Source organism: Cetorhinus maximus, chromosome 29 (genome assembly GCF_964194155.1).
Source record: "Cetorhinus maximus chromosome 29, sCetMax3.hap1.1, whole genome shotgun sequence".
Lineage (NCBI taxonomy): Eukaryota > Metazoa > Chordata > Chondrichthyes > Lamniformes > Cetorhinidae > Cetorhinus > Cetorhinus maximus.
Window position 1 is genome coordinate 19,344,512 of NC_135907.1, and position 18,689 is coordinate 19,363,200.

Below are 18,689 nucleotides of genomic sequence, written 5' to 3' on the forward strand. Positions count from 1 at the left end.
TGGAAGCTCTGTGCTTGGTAGGTAGTGTCCCTGCCACTGAGAGAGAAGTTCTGGGTTCGAGTCCCACCCCAGAAGTTGATGGCCGAGGAAGGTGCGTTCATAATGCAGCCAAACAGGTTGAATGTCAATCTGTAAATCCTTCCAACACATGCCAATGGCAGGCGGTAAAAGTGGGAGAGATCCCTGGTCAGCCATCTGATGGAAAGAATGTTGGAGCCTCAACCATCACCATCCATAGCTCCAGGCTATAACATGCATGGAAAAGAGACATGTACACACATTGTGCCATAATGCTACCAATGAATCCCATCAAACATTCCCAGGACAGGTACAGCACTGGGTTTGATACAGAGTAAAGCTCCCTCTACACTGTCCCAACAGGCATTCCCAGAGTAGGGAGAACAAGAGTTATATATAAAATTCTATGTTCTCTGACCAACCATTGTGCCTTAACCTCAATCTGAAAAAAAACACCCCTCACTATATCAGGGTGACATTGGTGTTTTCCCACCACTAATTTCTGAACCTGATCGCGATGGAATCACTTCAAGGTCAGGAGACTCCCTGGATAAACCAATGGACAGTGAGTTCGTCTGTGTGCGTGGGAAGAAATGAAGGTGGCTATAGCACTTTACATTCTTTTTTTTCCTCTTCAGAAATTTGCCAATCAACAGATCAGCGATGAGCTACGGGTCCAAAGACCTAAAAGGAGCCCTCCAGTATGGGTAGGTGACTGGCTTTCTTACTCAGTGCTGCATCTGGTGTGTCATTTATTGAGTCTTCACAGAGGCGTGGAGAAAGAGTCAGTGACACAGTCTGGTTAAGCAAAAGTGTATCAGTGTGTGCACTCACCGAAGAGCCTCCTGTATGTTGATGTGAATGTGTTGATGTAGAATTAGACAGATTAGACAGGTGTGCGCGCATGTGTGTGTGTATGCGTTTCTGTGGATGTGGGGGGGGGTGTGTGTGTGTGTGTGCGTGTGTGTGTGTTTGTGTGGGTGTGGTGGGTGGATGTGGGTGTGTGTTTGTGTGTGGGTGGATGTGGGTGTGTGTGTGTGTGTGGGGGGGTGGTTGTGTGTGGGGGGGGGGTGTGGGTGAGTGCGGAGGGGTTATGTGTACTGGTATGTGTGTGTGTGTGTACAGGTGTGTGCGTGTGTTTGTGGGTGTGTGTGTGTGTGGGTGAGTGGGGGATTGCGTGTGTACCGGCGCGTATGTATGTAGGGGTGTGTGTGTGTGGGTGGATGTGGGTGTATGTGCATACGTGAATGTGTGGGTGAGTGTGGGATGGGGGTGTGTATATGTATGTGTGTCTCTGAGAATTGAAGGTGGTTAAATTGACATTCAATGAGAATTTCACAGCATTACTTAGATTATCAAACTGAGCAAAATTGGTTAAGAAATGTCTAATTCTGCCTCAGCTGAAAGTTATGTTTTTGGGATCTTTTCAAACTTTTTACTTTGGGACATTTCCTTCTGTCTGTGATTCAGGCTGCCCTCATAGCTAGGCCCCAGCTTTTACAAAGAATCTTACAGCACTGAAGGAGACCAATTGACCTATTCTGCCTGTGCTGGCTCTTTGAAAGAGCTATTCAATTAGTCTCACTCCCTCTTTCTCTTTCCCCGTAGTCCTGCAAACATTTTTCCTTTAAATAAATATCCAAATTCCTTTTGAAAATTATATTGAATCTGCTGACAGTGCATTCCTGATCACGACAACTTGCTGCGTAAACCAAAAATTCTCATCTCACCGGCCTCGCCACTGGCTCTTTTTCTAATTAGCTTAAATCTATGTCCTCTAGTTAATGAGCTTCCTGCTAATGGAAATAGTTTCTTCTTATTTACTCTATCAAAACCCCTCATGATTTTGAACAGCTCTGCTAAATCTCCTCATGGCCTTCTGCGTTCTAAGGGGAACAATCTTAGCACCCCAGCCTCTCCACACGCACACCACTGGGATCATTCTTTTCAGTGATTAAAGTCCCACTTCTTGTGCTGCCATTCATTTAATTGTTTGTGGGATCTTGCTATGCACAATATGGCTGTCACATTCACAAGATGCATTAGAGAAACTTGTCAAGATCCCATCAAGAGCACCTTCCAAATCTGTGCGTGACTTCTACCACCTAGATGCATGGGAACACCACCAACTTCAAGTTCCCCTCTAAGCCACTCACCATCCTGACTTGGAAATATATTGGCCGTTCCTTCACCGTTGTTGGGACCAAATCCTGGAACTCCCTCCCTAACAGCACTGTGGGTGTACCTACACCACTTGGACTGCAGCGGCTCAAGAAGGCAGCTCACCAGCACCTTCTCAGAATGAACAATAAATGATGGCCTTTTGGAGTCCATACCCTAAGATAATTAATTTTAAAAAAAGGCGCTGCACTTCAAAGTAATTCGCAGAGAGTGAAGTCCTTCAAGATATTTCTGACAGACGTGATAAAGTGTCCAGCCTTTCTTTCTTAAGCTGTTTTCGGTTTGTTTTGCACGGTTCCACAATGCTGCAAGCATTGTGTAAAAAAGTCAAACTCAGGAACAAAATAATCGAGCATCATCTCACCTGCTTATAATGCCTGAGAACTTGTCAATCCACCTAACCCACCCTATACTTCCACTCCCTACCTTTGTTGAATCAAATACCTCAGCTGTGCAGTCAGCCCTGGTTGGCATGTGGCCTAGTTTCAAGGCTTGAGGCAGTGTTCATATTGAAAGCTGTTTAGATCTTTTGACTCATTGTAATGGTCCGAGCACAATTGTACAGATGTTTGATAGACTCTTGACATCCTGTGCAACGTAAAGCACTTTCTTTTAATGGAGATGGGGGTTCCTGACTTTCGTCAGGTCTAAAAGAGAGAACTAGGGTTGTCAACTCTTGTTGGATGCACACCTGGAGGTTTCTAACCTCCCACCACTTTGCACCACCCAACCCCTTCCCTAATCATCAGCCAACACATCCATCCTTGCATCCCACACATTGAACTGGCACCCAGGAACTATTTCAGAGGGCAGTTAAGAGTCAACCACTTCACTGTGCATCTGAAGTCACATGTAGGCCAGACCAGTTAAGAATGGCAGATTTCCTCCCCTAAAGCACATTAGTGAACCAACAAGTTGCCAAAGGTCACTGTTACTGAGATTAGCATTATATTCCATATTTTATTAGCTGAATTTAAATTCCAACAGCTGCCACAGTGGGATTTGAACCTCCAGAGCAGTAGCCAGTTGGCTGGTTTGCTAGGCCAGTGACATTACTACTACACCATCTCCTCACCCCCTTCATTCTATGGGAACAGGTGTAGGCCATTCAGCCCCTAGGGCCTGCTCTCCCCTTCATTCAAAAGATCACGCTGTTTGGCTGATTTCTGAATGTCAATCAAACCTCCATTTTGCCCCCCTATCTCCAGAATTTTTATGACTCTTCAAAACTTCGCAAATAATTTTTTAAAAATAAACTATTTTTTTAAAAACTAAGATGTTTTTCCCCCCTACATGGGTTTCTCGTAGCAATGTCCAGGAGATTAATCTGTAATCCCTGTGGAATTTCTGGAACAATCCTGCAGGGTTGTTAATACACACATATCCCACTCAAAGTTACTGTTGATTGATCTGGAGTGGGTGCCATGAGCCCTTCCCCCACACCCCCCCCACTCCTCGCAGCTATTGTGAGTCCCTGAGTTAACAAATTTAGCAAAGGCCAGAGATCAAACCTAGGCCTTTCTTTGTCCATAAAGCCCCTACTACTGATTGATCAGCTCATCGAGCAATCCAAAAGGTCCAATCAGCATTCAGATATTTCTCCTTGATAAACTGTTGATGTGATCTTTTCACACACACACGGACAAATGAAAAGAAGGATGAGTTTATGCCATCAGGCCCAACAATTGTTGTTCTGTCTTTTGGATGCGATGTTAATCTGAGGCCTCGTCTGCCTGGATGGGTGGATGCCAAAGGTCCTGCATGGCGCTATTTCAAAGAAGAGTAGGGGAGTTACCCCCATTGTCCTGGTCAATATTTACCCCTCAATCAACATCACCAAGAACATATTTCCTAGTCATTATCCCGTTGCTTTTTTTTTGTGGGATCTTGCTGTGTGCAAATTGGCTGCCCCATTTCCTACATCACAACAGTGGCTACACTTCAAAATAGAAGTATTTCATTGGCTGTAAAGCACTTTGAGATGAAAAGCGCAACATAAATGCAAGACTTTATTTCTTCCCGCATTGGAGGGTGCCCTCTCCAACTTCCTATAATGCTAACTCCGGAAAGGGAGAGTGGAACATCCGAGCATAAGGAATAGGAGCAGGAGTAGGGCATAAGGACCGTCGAGCCTGCTCCGCTATTTAATCAGATCGTCATTGAACTTTGACATGCACCATTAATCTCAGCCCAAAATAGACTCAACAACTGAGCATCCACAGCTCTATGGGGTAAAGAATTCCAAAGATTGACAATCCTCTGAGAGATGGTATTTTTCCTCATCTTAGTCCTAACTGGCCAACTCCTTATGGTGAAAATATGACCCCTATAGTTCTGGACTCTCCAGCCAAAGGAAACAGCATTCAACTGATCAAGCTAAGTACAACACGTTTCATTGCGATCACCTCTCATTCTTCTAAACTCCAGAGTATTAGTCCCTACACAATCTCACCTGTTAACCCTTTATCTCAGGGAGCAACCTAGTGAACCTTTGTTGCAGCAAAGGCAAGTGTATCCTTTCTTATCATACCCTTCCTTTGGTAAGGAGACCAAAACTGTACACCTTACCCCAGATGTAGCCTCGCCATGGCTATATATATTTGCAGCAAGGCTTCCTTCGTCCTTTTCCACTTAAGGCTAAAAGACCATTTGCCTTCCTAACTGCTATCTGCAGCTTATTGCTATTGCTCAGTGATTTGCGTATAAATAATTCCCAAATCCCTCATGGAAAATGTGAGAAGGGGGAATAAAATCCCAGGAAAAATGCTAGGAAATTCTTCTCCAACTCCGTAACGCAATCAAGGAAACTACTGGTGAACTGACAATGGCGCTCTCCCCATTACATCTCAATGTTCTCCTTCCAAAGGATTAGCTCCTTACTATTGACTGTAGCACAGAATTAGAAGCACAAAACGAGAACTTCAAGAGCATACATACCAGAAAATACTGAAGAGGCTGAGTCTTTTCTCTACTGAAACAAGAGAAGGCTGAAGGTTGAACTAATAGACATGTTTAAAATGATTAAATGTTGAGCTGGTTAGGCCTATACTCCTGCTACGGTGTATACTCCTGCTATACTCATGTCCGGAATCTTCCGGTCCTGCCAGCAGCGGGAAGCATGGGGGAGCTTAATTTGGCGTGAGGGCAAAAACCAGTTTCCCTACGGCGGGATGAACTGTCGGAATTCTGTTCTTGGGACTTTAAAGGCGGGTCGAGCTTCCCGATGAACAATGTCGGGAAGTCCTTTCACATGCATTAGCACGTCATGCACGCTCACTAAAGGGCCACCTTGCCGGAATTAAGCTCCCCCTCCAAATTAAGCTCCCCACTAGCGAGAAATTAGAACATTCACTTTTATGTGCACCTGGCGAGCTTGACTTCTTCCAGGATTAACAGTGAGTTGCCGCTGCATTGTCCTCTTTGGGGAGCGTCTGTAAACTCCAGCCCATGCTTGAGACCAGGTGGGGGCCAGTGCAAGTTGCGTGGAGGGTGACCAAGGAAGGGTTAGCGGGGAAGGGTGGAGCAGTGACCGGCAAAGGTGGAAGGGACAGTGCAGACTGTCCCAAATGCCCTTTTAAGTATGGCGCCTGGATTTTCACCCCCATGAGGTAACGGCAGGGACAGCGACTTCCTGCCTGGCCCCGCCAGGAGAATCCGTGAGTTCCTCACAGATGCATATTTAATGAGCCAAACAGCGCAAGATCGCCGTCCAGTAGAAATCACTGCCAATTCCACGCCCACCGCCAAACTTAGACTCCAGAACTGAAGATTCCAGTGGTGGAGTTTGGAAAAATGAGAGGTGACCTTATTGAAACATATAAGATTCTGAGGGGGCTTGACAGGGTAGATGCTGGGAGGATGTTTCCCCTCGTGGGGGAAGCTAGAACTAGGAGGCATAGTTTCAAAATAAAGGGTCTCCCATTTAAGATGGAGATGAGGAGGGATTTTTTTTCCCTCAGAGGGTTGTTAGTCTTTGGAATTCTCTTCCCCAGTGAGCAATGGAGGCTGGCTCATTGAATATATTCAAGGCTGAGTTAAGATAGATTTTTGATCGACAAGGGAGTCCAGGGTTACAGGGCAACAGGCAGGAAAGTGGAGTTGCGTCCACAATCGGATCAGCCATGATCTTGCTGAATGGCGGCACAGGCTCGAAGGCCAAATAGCCCACTCCTGTTTCCTATGTTGCTATGTTTCAATGGAGTAAATGTCAAGAAGAGCAGAACAAGATGCCATCGATATGAGATAAGTCACCAAGAAATCCAATCGGGAATTCAGAGGAAATTTCTTTGCCCCCAGAGTGGTGAGAATGTGGAACTCGCTACCGCAGTTGAGGCGAATAGCGTAGATCCATTTAAGGGAAATCCTGTGACAGTGTAGGGAGGAGAGTGAGATGAGGAAGGATTGGGGGGGGGGGGGGGGCTTGAGTGGAGCATATATGCCAGTATGGACTGGCTGGGCCGAATGGACTGTTTCAGTGCTTTATATATACTTGGTAATTTTATATAAATCAGTGGTAACCTGACAAAGAACAAAGTGCAAATTGATGTAGTTCATGGAATCCAGCATTCATTTTTTTAAATCTACCTGACGATTTGGCATAACTGTTGATCTCACTATCACTATCCATTTTGAAGATCTAATCTTCATCTGCTGCATCCAAACCTTTCATATACTTCACTCGGGAATTCCTTAGCATGGGCGCTAACTGGCTCAGTCTGCTCTCATCCTCCCTCTGCTCTGTGGCGGGGGGGGGGGGGGGGCATGAAGAAAAACATAGGGACACAAGAAAATGGCGTTCAGGAAAAGTCCTTGTGCTTGCTCCCTTGCCTGGGATGCCTTGTTACACCGCGATTGAGACACTCCGCACCGCCAGCGATCCCTCGAAGCGAGCGGTCCTCGGAAGTGGGGGGTCGGCAGACCGCCATGGTGGGCCCTCCAGACTGTCGACGGGCGCCAGTCCAAACGGCAAACGGCAACGTCATCGACGCGCGAAGCCCGCAGCTCGGGCCAACACGAGGGAACATTCCAGAGCCCTCGTGCCCCCAGCACGCGGCGGGGGGCGGTTGGGGGGACGGTTGGGGGGACGTCACAACAACCAGAACTGGCTCCCCCGCGCGCGCGTGAGCCGCCAACGTGCGGGCAACGCAATAGCTTTGCAAACCAACCAGCTTTATGTTCCTGCTGCTTTTTTGTTTGATTACTATAAATATACTGTATAGTTTCTCCAGAAGGTTCTTATCGGGATGATTTTGTTTGTCTTAAGGGAAGAAGGTGGCGTTAGCGGCGACGTCACTGGACCAGTAAGTCATCCAAAGGCCCAGGCTGATGCACAGCTGGTGGGATAGAAATCCAATCAATCATCTGGAATCGAAAAGCTGGTCTCAGCAATGGCGACCATTAAACTATTGTCAATGCTTGTTAAAAAAAAACAATTTGGTTCACAAAGGGAAGGGAAATCTGCCATCCTTATCTGGCCTGGTCTACATGTGACTCCAGACCCACAGTAACCTGGTTGACTCTTAACTGCCCTCTCTGAAATGGCCCTCAGTTCAGGGGCAATTAGGGATGGGCAACAAATACTGACCTCGCCAGCGACGCCCGCATCCCACGAACAAATAAATTTTAAAAAAAATTATAACACACGTTAGAATGTTTCAAATAAACACGTTCTCTCGTGGTATTCATGTTTATAATGTAAAAAAAAACCCCTATATTTCTGTTTCAGGCATGAATTAATAACTTGCTTATGCTATTTAATGAAAAAAAAATGAACGCACATAAAATTGGCAGCATAAAACAACAAAACATTTATAGTTTCCTTAAGTTCCCATTAATTCCGATGAGTTTTCTTTTGCAGTGGAAAGTGAAAGCGGGCGGGGGTAGAAAGGGTCTGCGGGGGTCTTTTGCCGTGCCTAAGAGGTCCAGGGACGAAAAAGCTTGAGAGCTACCGCGCCAGGTTGCGCTGGTGCCCGGCCCGCGGCATTCCGGAACATTCTGCACTGTGCGCCGAATAGGTTGCACGCAACAAAGAGAAATTAAAGAGAACATTGATTTACCCGGCCCATGCAATGAAAACTGAAAAATTCTCCTCCGACTCCCTTAAGCAGTTAAAGCCAGTCGACGAGATCACATTGGACCTGATTGACGTCACAACATATTTAATTCTTGTACAAGCTGATCTTAACATTAGTTCAGAGGGCAAATGCAGGTGACCATAGAAAGAGCTATGTAATGAAAAGAGGGGGGGGGGTGGGATGTGTAATGAAAGGGTTAAGGATTTCATCTTTCTCCTTATTGAGTTAATTGGCACCATATAGCCGTAGTCATAATTGTTTGAGCAACCCACACACTTTGGCTGCTCCCCTCGGAGTACTTGATGTTCTGTTAACTGCTCTTGTTGATTTGATAATGGTCTTATTTTAGATTGACTCTTGACTGAATTATTAAACAGCAGGGAAAAAAAAAACACAATGAGGCTATGGTCAAATTTTTAAAAATTGACCCCAGGCCAGGGAGTGAAAAAAGCCCACTAGGCAAGCTGTGTTCATGTGTGTGTGTGTGTTTACGCACACAGATCGGTATGTGTACACGTGTGCTGATGTGTGTGTTTGTGTGCATGTATGCACTGATGCATGCTTTTTGGTGCACGTGTGTGCACATTTGTCAGTACACGCATGACATGCCAATTTTATGTGGGCAGGTGTGTATGCATTGGTGTGTGCATGTGCACATTGGTGCATGGGTTGTTATGTGGAGTCCTGAATGTGTGCACATGTGCATTGGTCCATGTGCACGCATGTCGGTGCGTGTGTGTGGGCGGCGGCATGCATTGGCGTGCATGTGCACGTTGTTGGTGTGTTTGTGCAAACACTGCTGTGTGCATGGGTGTCGGTGTATGTGTGTGTGTGTGCACACATTGGGGTGTGTGTATGTTTTTTACATAGCGGTGTGTGTGATGGTTGGTGCACGAATGTTAGCATGTAAGTACACTGGCGTGTGTGTGTGTGTACCTTGGGGTGTGTGTGTGTGTGCATGTATATACATTGGTGTGTGTGTATTGAAGTGCGCGCACATTGATGCATATGAGTGTGCATTGGCATGTGTATTTGTTGGTGTACCCATGTGTAAAATGGCAGAGCCTAACACGTCCTACTTATGCTCACCCATGAAGAATCACCTCTTGATGTATCAGAAGGCTGCTCTCCTGTGGGATTACATCTCAGGGAGAGTCCCTGAAAACGACACAAAAGTTGGGTAAAGTAATTCTGGCTACACCCTGTAACATCACAAATAAAGTAATGGCTGCACATTGTTGCCATAGTACATTTTTTAAAATTGGCCTTAATGTAATCCATTCATGGGATGTAGGCATCACTAGCAAGGCCAGCATTTGGTGCCCTTGCACTGAGTGGTTTGCTGGGCCATTTCAGAGGCAACCACATTGCTGTGTGTGTGCTTGTTGGAGCACGTGCCTGGAGTCACATGTAGGCCAGACCAGGTAAGGGTTTCCTTCCTTAAAGGGCATTAGTGAACCAGATGGTTTTTACAACAATCGACAATAGTTGTCACAGTCACCTTTACTGAGATTAGCTTTCAATTCCAGATTCGTCAACTGAATTCAAACTCCGCCAGTTGCCGTGGTGGAATTTGAACCCATGTCAACAGAGCATTAGCCTGGGCATCTGGGTTACTGATCCAGTGGCATTACCACCATGCCACCATCTCCCCTATTTAGGGGTTGAGATGAGGAGAGATTACTTCAAAGGGTTGTGAACCTTTGCAATTCTCTACCCCAGAGGGTTGTGGATGCTCCATCGTCGAATATATTTAAGGCTGGGATAGACAGATTTTTTGTCTCTCAGGGAATCGAGGGATATGGGGAGCGGCTGGGAAAGTGGATTTGAAGTCCAAGATCAGCCATGATCATATTGAATGGTGGAGTAGGCCCAATGGGCCTTCTGGCCTACTCCTTCTCCTATTTCTTGTGTTCCTGTGACATTAGTTAGAGTCCTGCTGTAAACTCGTCCTGTAAAAGGGAACCTCCAATTGCTTTGGGCAGGGAATGCCTGTTGGAGATACATCTAGAAGGACAGAGAGCGTAAAATATGACAGAAAATCGGATTACGTTTGACCAAAATCTTAAGTAACTTGTTTTTATTTATGTTTCATGTTGCAGTGAGAAGCTGTCTAAACCCAGTGGCAGATCCTTATATGGTAAGTTGCAACATAATCTTCCATCGTCAGGTTGCTAATGGAACTGTTTTAAGATGAGAAACTAAAGTGAGGGGGGTGGGAGTCGAGGCCCATAATCCAGGGATCCAACAAGGCTGAGGAGAAGAAGGAAGGAGACCAGGTAAACTCATGATGGTGGTGGTCGGAAGAGGCAAGCTTGAGTTTGACAAGCCGTTAGGAAAGGAACACTGAGGGTCGTCAGGAGTTTGGCACTTTAGAGGTTCAGTGAAAGGCCTTTAAGGATGACCCCTGACAGGTTGCCAGACATCGTTGGTTGACTGTGGAAGATTTTTACACAATCATTCAGTTGAAACCCCCGTCATTTTTTTGAGCCAGTTGTTGCTGGCTGACGTGCTTTGGTGCCGAAGTCTAGTTGTTGCTGGTTCAAGGACGCCCACCCATGGCTCATGAAGCGCTGAGGCGCTTGCCCTCATCTGCCCCCAAGGCTAAAACCCCAGCTGCACGGTGATACGGAGCTGAGGCAAGGCTGGATAACGGGCCTACCGACATCACTGCCAGACCAGCAGGAGTTACCGGGAAGCCACGGTGTAAGCTCAAGGTTCACAGTGCAGGACAGCACCAAGGTTGAAAAGGACTAATGCAAATTCAGAAATGACTAACTGGAATTACCCAGATGGCTGGGAATAATTCCAAGGCTGCAATGTCAGCCAGGCACAGATGATGGCACCATCTGAATCAATTATGAAGGTGTTTTAGGGCATCCGTGAATTGCTAGACATTCTGCTGGAAATACCACAAGATTTCTATTAACTTTGAGATCAGCAAAGATATTGGTGAAATCCAGTGTTATAGGGCTGAGATCAATGCTGATAGGGGAGGAGGGGGCAGTAATGTCAATGCAGAAGATGGTGAGGCCATTGCAGATCCTAACCACCCTGATAATATACACAGCAAAAGGCTTCCTCGCGCCACCCCCCCCCCACCCCCACTCCATGCCCCTTCTCTCAATTTTGTCCACTCCTCCCTCAATCATATTGACCCTTATTTATTCCCATGGTCCCCAGTCCTCCATTGTCCCACCTAAAGAGCATTCTTCATGTGTGATCCTGGTCACCAATTCAATCTTGATGAACCATCTCAACAAAGTCCAATCCTGTCCCGAGCTATCCCTTCCACAGCTGCCCACCTTCTTGAAGGTACCACTGGATATGCAGCGGAGAGTGTGGAGCCTTCTCTCTACTGTGTAGGATTTCAGAAGTTAATTGTCATGCTTGATTCAATCCGTTAATGCAGCAATGTCTGCCCCAAGAATTAAGAGCAGGAGAAGGCGATTCGGCACCTCATTCTGCTCCGCCATACAATACGATCATGGCAGGTCTGATTGTGGCCTCAACTCCACTTTCCTGTCTGCCCCCTTGAGCCCCTTGTCAATCAAAAATCTAACTTAGCCTTTACTATATTCAATGACCCAGCCTCCACTGCTCTCTGGGGAAGAGAATTCCACAGATTAACGATCATCTGAGAGAAAAAAATTCTCCTCTTCTCAGTCTTAAGTGGGAGACCCCTAATTTTTAAACTTTGCCCCCCAGTTCTAGACTACCCCACAAGGCAAAACACAAGACTCCACCTTATCTCTCTCAGCTGATCTACTGCAGAAATCCTCATTCATGTCTTTGTTACTGCTAGAATTAGCTATTCCAATGTTCCCCTCCAACTTCAGACACTAAGCTCTGATGCCTCTATTCTAACCCACACGAAGATCTCATTCACTCATCATGCCACTATGCTCACTAACCGACTTTGGCTCCCAGTCTGGCAATGTCACAATCTAAAAAATTTTTTTACCAAACCTCTCCCTGGACTCAAAATTCTGCAGTGAAGTTATCTGAGCTGTTCAACATGGACTCTTTATCATCTCTTCCCAGCAGACTCCCTCTGCTGGTACAGATGTGTATGGTAGCCTTAAGTAGACAAAATGCACGATGCAATTTTCAATACACTACACCTTCCTATGCCTCTGCAACCTCCTCCAGCTCTTAACCCCATTCAACTGCCTTAGCTCCACGTCCTTTTATACTGTGTGCTAGCAAAAATCGACCGATCTTAGATTCAGTATTATTACTTGAGCCAGTATCTACTGCTTTTTGTGGGAGAGAGCGTAACACTTCAACCACCCTTTCCTAACTTCTCTCATGAATGACCTGGTTCTGATCTTACAGTTACGTCCCCTTGTCCAAAACCACCCCTCCCCCTCACAACCCCTGTCAACAGTGGTCTAGAACAAAGAGACAAGCCCCGAAAATCGGAGGCAGTCCTGTCTGCAGATGTGGGGGGGCATGGGGGTGGGGGGGTGAGTCTGGAGAGTTGTGGAACATGGCGCTTGTTGCTATATTCCTGCAGCCCACTATACACCAAGAGAACAATGCACCATGCAAAGGGAACCAGACAAGGAAAGCACTCACGGGGTTAATTCCTGACTCCAGCCATGCCTTTTTAAAAAAAAAGACATGCATATAAAAAAAAAGAGGTGATGAAATCATTCACCTGTTACCTGCCAAGGAACCTCCTTCCAAAGGCAGTGCAAAACCTCCCTGTGAGAAGCCTCTAAAGTGATCTCAGACTCATTAGCAGCAAAGGAAAGAAGTTTTCGAGCAGGCTGACAAACTCTCTAGCCAGGAAGCCAGGTAGGGAATGGAACTCTGTCAGGATTTGGATGTGCTCAGTGTTTAAGGGAGACTAAAGTTTCAGGAAATGTGAGAAAGCTGCACACAGTCACACCTCCTCCATAATCCCTGGCAATGGTGTCGCTTTATTTCCCGTCCAGAAGGCTTTTTTTTTGGGGTGGTGTGGAGGATGATTTAGTGCGATTGTTTTTGAGATTCAATTCTGTTTGCCTTTAGCTTTGAAACTTTGACCGTAGGCTTCTACAGGTGGGCGGGGGTGGGGTGCTCCATCTGCAATGCAGGCTGAGCAACAGGAGAGAGAGAGAGAGAGAGAATGAGAGAGAGAGAAAAGTTGCACTTATAGTCTTCAACCTTGTGGGCCATTAATAGTCACCCTTCATCTTTCTAATTAGCGTCAATGCGTTTTAGAGAAGGAAGGAGGAAGGTGTGGGGGGAACGGAGGGAAAGTCATCTACGCCCTAAATTTCCTAATTGGAAGGGATACATGCAGAGAGGGGGCAGGAGTATGTTCAGTTGTGACACCCGCCCTTCCCCCTCCCTCAATGCCCAGATAGCCTCCGCCCACTCCCCCATGCATGAAGAATGAAGTGAGGTGCCCAGGGGGCAGTTAGGCACTTATAAACCTGTCTCGAATTTGGAGGGAATCAATGTTTTTAGAGATCGGGGGAGAAAGTTCAGGCAGAACAGGACATCTTAAAAACAGAACACTGATCAATTCCAAAGCACAGAATAATATAGACATACGCACACGTCTCTGTCGAAAACTATACGTTATATGTATTTAAAAATTAAGACTCTCCCATTTGAGTTTGAGATAAGCAGGAATTTCTTCTCTTAAAAGGTTGTTGTCAGTCTTTGGAATTCCCTTCCCCAGAGAGCAGTGGAGGCTGGGTCATTGAATATATTCAAGGTTGAGTTAGACAGACTTTTGATCTACAGGGAAGTCAAAGGTTATGGGGGACAAGCAGGCAAGTGGAGTTAAGGCCACAATCAGATCAGCCATGATCTAATTGAATGGTGATGCAGGCTCGAGGGGCCGAATGGCCTGCTCCGGCTCCTAATTCTTGTGTTCTTGTATGTTTGTGTTCCTAAATGATTCCATACTGTGCAGCTTTGTGCAAATGGTACCAATCAACTAGTTGGTATAGATTTATATACAGAAAGAAAGACTTGCATTCATATAGCACCTTTCATTATCTCAGGTCAGCTCAGAGTCCCTATTAGCCAATGAAGTGCTTTTGAAGTATACTTGCTGCCATAATGTAGGAGCTGATTTGTGCACAGCAAGCTCCCACGAAAAGCAATGTGTCAACGACCAGATAATCCATTTTTCTTTTGGTTGAAGAACAATGGGGGCCAGGACACAAGGGATGACTCCCCTTTTCTTCTGACAATAGTGGTGTGTGAGATATTTTACGTCCACCTGAGAGGGCAAATGGGACCTTGGTTTGATGTCTCGCCTGAAAGACAGCACTTGCAACAGTGCAGCATTCCCTCAGTACTGCACTGGAGTGTCAGCCTTCATTATGTGCTCATGCCTCTGGAGTGGGAGTTGAATCGACACCCTTCTGACTTAGAGGAATCTATTGATATACACACAGAGCAACTGGCTGATCTCCTGTGGCATTGCTCAATTTGGAGTTTGGAGCATAGATGTGATGGTCAGCTGCGAAAGTGGAATTGCGTTTAATCCAGCCTTTCCCGTTATGGTCGTTGCTCAGGTATTCCTGCCAGGGAAGTGGTCTAAGTAAGGTCGGTTAGAGATTAACTGCCGCAAGAAGTTTTCACAGGTAGGCAGTTCCTGATAAATTCTCCAGCTTCAGCCCTTGGGTTATCTCAAGACGAACAAAAAAAAATGGTTTTCGTCATTCCTTAAAATTGGTCAAAGTTTGATGACTGAATGTTGTTTGGTCCAACACTTACATTTCTGTGCATGAGCGAGCGCTATGGATAGACTACATGCCCATTGGGAAGAAAGAATAAAAATTATTTATATTGAGTAGAAGGTGGTTTAGGATTTAATTTTCCCTTTGGGATGAGACCTTAAACTGAGGCCCCAACCGCCCTGTCAGGTAGATACAAAAGATCCCGTGGCCACTATTTCGAAGAAGAACAGGGAAGTTCTCCCTGGCGTCTCGGCCAATACTTATCCCTCATCCAAGATGATGAAAAAGAGATGATCTGGTCACTATCACATTGCTATTTGTGTGAGCTTGCTGCGTGCAAGTTGACTGCCACATTGCTATAGTATAATTGTGACTACACTTCAAAAGCACTTCACTGAATGTAGAGCACTTTGGGATGTCTCGTGGTCGTGTAAAGCGCTACATCAATGCAAGTCTTCCTTCTCCTTCCTCCCATGTTATCTTTGATGAGCCTCGCCAAAGTTGAATACTGCTGCTTAAAGGTGTACTCCCCCCCCTCGTGTAAAGATGTCAGGGGTATTTCTCTTCACTCTGGGGACGAGGAACAGAATTGTCAGCATCGTTGCTTCTGTCAATGATGGCACCATGTGGCCGGGGTGCAATTCAACTTCCCGCCCGACACATCAACAGAGGTTTGGCAAACACTCCGTCAGTGCCCTACCTATTCCCGCTCCCCACCAGTCATTTAAGGGACGGGAGCTGCCCCTTGAAGATCAACTGCAATCATCGAATTATTCAGCATTTGAGCTTTGAAAGCCCCATTCAGCAGAATGGGAAGCAGTTTGAGATGTAACAGGTTTCAGGCACATTAGCAGAGAAAGGTGGGGGGTGGTGGTGTGGGTGGGGGGAGCAGAGGAAAGAGCAAAAGGGAATGTCTGTGATAGGAGGGTGATGGGGTCTGGGGTGGTGTGTTTAAGACTTGCATTTATATAGCACCTTTCATGACCTTAGACATTCCAAAGTGCTGTGGTGTAGTCACTGTTATAATGTAGGAAATGCAGCAGCCAATTTACACACAGCAAGCTCCCACAAGCAGCAATGCGATACTGACCAAATAAAGTGTTGTTAGGTATTGGTTGAGGGATAAGTTCTGATCCAGGACACCAGGGAGAACTCGCCAGTCCTCTTCTTCTGAATAGTGTCAAGGGATCTTTCACATCCACCTGAGGGGGCAGATGGGGTATCCCCTTAAACATCCTATCTGAAAGACAGCACCTCCGACAGCGCAGCACTCCCTCAGTACTGTGGGCACCTGCCTGGATTATGTGTTCATGTATCTGGAGTGGTTGATGGTGAGGGAGAAGATCTATTCTCAGTTGGGCCTAGCTTTCTCCACGAACGTGAATTGTGACTAAACTGGACATACAGTGAGCTTTCCGGAAAGTTCCAAATTGTAAACTGGGTACCAGAAGTCTTGATTCCAACACCGTATCATTCATTGAGACTCTTTATAATCTTGACAGCAGTCAAGCAAACCTCAGATTTTAAGGTTATATATTGTTCTTTTCTGTATGCAACGAACATTCTGCCCAATTGTCCAGTTTTAGACATGCAAAATGTAACGGCCCTCGACTGAATAGTTTCAGTTCCTTCAGTCTCAGGGAGCTCTTGACGATTACTCTCTCAGGGAGAATTATCAAACGAGATGTAAACACGACAGAGCTGAGCAGCGTAAACAGCAGCGTTTCTGCTGCTGAGGGGCTCTCTTAAGATTCACTGTCTCTGCCAGATTGTCAATGCTTGAAGGGAAGAAGGGGGGTGGGGGGGAAGAAACCCCTCCATTTACATAGCGCCTTTCATGGCCTTAGAACGGCGGAGTCGCTGTAAGAAAACATGGCAGCCAATTTGTGTATGGTGAGCTGCCACAAACAGCCGATCTATTTCCAGGGGGTGCATGAGCCATCATTCAGAGAGGCTATGGGACAGTTGACTTGGTAAATGGAATAGTCTCCTAGTCGGGACAATTTTTGCACAGCGTTTCAAGTTTGGGATGTTAAACTCCTGATAGCCAGTCAGTGAAACTCTTTCGAGTTATCAACAGTCACAGATTGCAACCCTTTCGAGTACAATCACAGTTCTTGGTTTCCGGGAGTGGGACATGAACCCACAACCCTCTGATTCAAAGGCGAGGGTGCTATGAACTGAGCCACAGCTGACACCTAGCCAGTCAGTGAAGTAGGACCTAGGCCAGATCCCTATTTATTCACAGAATGAAACATTACATGTGCAGAACTACTCCCACCCCAGTGTCAATAAAGTACCTCTTTATATGTGCTTAAGCAATCACCCAATCCATGTCCTCCACCTGTAGATCCTTAAACTGAATTTATACAATTAACAGGGACGGTGGCAAATCTTTATCATTTTGAACTATCGAACGCTGGCAATATTCCCACCCCAGCCTTTGTTGGGGCAGAGTAGAAGGAGCTTTGGTCTTCATCGAACGCTCCTGTACTTGACCTTGGGGTCGGTCTGTTGATGCAAACACTGGGGATCAACCAGCCTTCACCTGAGCAAAATGCAACCAGAAGCAGATAGCAGTGGTTGAGAGAAGATCACAGCATCAGCGCTTTACAAGAAACCCACTGGGTGACTGATGTGGTATAATGAAGTGGGTGTTGAGTTACATCCACACAAGCTACTGATTGAAATCGGATACATCTCCTCAACAAACGATAGACGGTGAAAGTGTCGGCAAATTGGTCCCTTTCATTTCACTGCAACTTAAACGGTGTCAGTTTCACAGATGAGAAACAGTTCCTGGAATGAAAGTGAACAAGAGGAAGGAAAACAAAAACAGAATTACCTGGAAAAACTCAGCAGGTCTGGCAGCATCGGCGGAGAAGAAATCAGATAACGTTTCGAGCCTTCGTGGCCCTTCGGCAGAACGGAAGTGATCCTTCAATTGGTCGGAGAATGCACTGCCACGCAGACACTGGTTCTTTTGGATGCTTTTGTTTCCTACCGCCCTGCCTTCCTTCTCCTCGCGGTGTTGGCTCCTCGGTGGGCTGTGGTCCTGTGGGCTCTCACCCACTTCTCAGTGGGTGCCCAATTGCCAGTGTGCCAACCTCAAGGGGCAGCACCAACGGGCAGCTCGATGATGGACGTACGCACTCATGTACTCACCCAAACATTTTAGGTAGGACAGGGATCAGAATCACAGAACTGCTACAGCACAGAGGAGGCCATTCAGCCCATCGTGTCTGCACCGGCACTCCAAATGAGCAATTCACCTAGTGCTATTCTCCCGTCTACTCTCCGTAATCCTGTGCATTGTTTTTTATCAAATAATAATCTAATTTCCTCTTGAGTGCCTCGATTGAATCTGCCTCCACCACACTCTCAGGCTGTGCATTCCAGACCTTTACCACTCACTGTGAGAAAAAAGTTTTTTCTCGTATCACTTTTGCTTCTTTTGCCAATTACTTTTAATCTCTCCCCCATCGTTCTCAATCCTTTCACGAGTGGGAACAGTTTCTCGCTATCTACTCTGTCCAGGTATAATTTTGAATACCTCCATCAAATCTCCTCTCAGCCTTCTTTTCTCCAAGGAAAAGGGTCCTAACTTCTCCAATCTATCTTCATACTGAAGTTCCTCATCCCTGGAGCCATTCTCGTAAGCCTCTTCTGCACTCTTTCCAATGCCTTTATTTTATATTGTCTCTCCGTGTTCTTCCTACCATTTCTC

At 46.2% G+C, this 18,689-nt stretch overlaps 1 protein-coding gene across 2 annotated transcripts in view; it reads left to right on the plus strand.

Annotated features, from left to right (window-relative positions):
- LOC144669362 (epidermal growth factor receptor kinase substrate 8-like protein 1) overlaps positions 1 to 18,689 on the plus strand; it is an 84,222-nt gene that overhangs the window by 11,888 nt on the left and 53,645 nt on the right. The window contains exons 2-3 of one of the 2 annotated variants that reach the window (XM_078531737.1): positions 657 to 725; positions 10,376 to 10,413. In XM_078531737.1, the coding sequence (XP_078387863.1) occupies positions 682 to 725; positions 10,376 to 10,413 (82 nt within the window). In that variant the 5' untranslated portion in view covers positions 657 to 681. Of the gene's footprint in view, positions 1 to 656; positions 726 to 10,375; positions 10,414 to 12,955; positions 13,077 to 18,689 lie in introns of those variants that run through there. The other variant, XM_078531735.1, reaches the window with a different exon arrangement.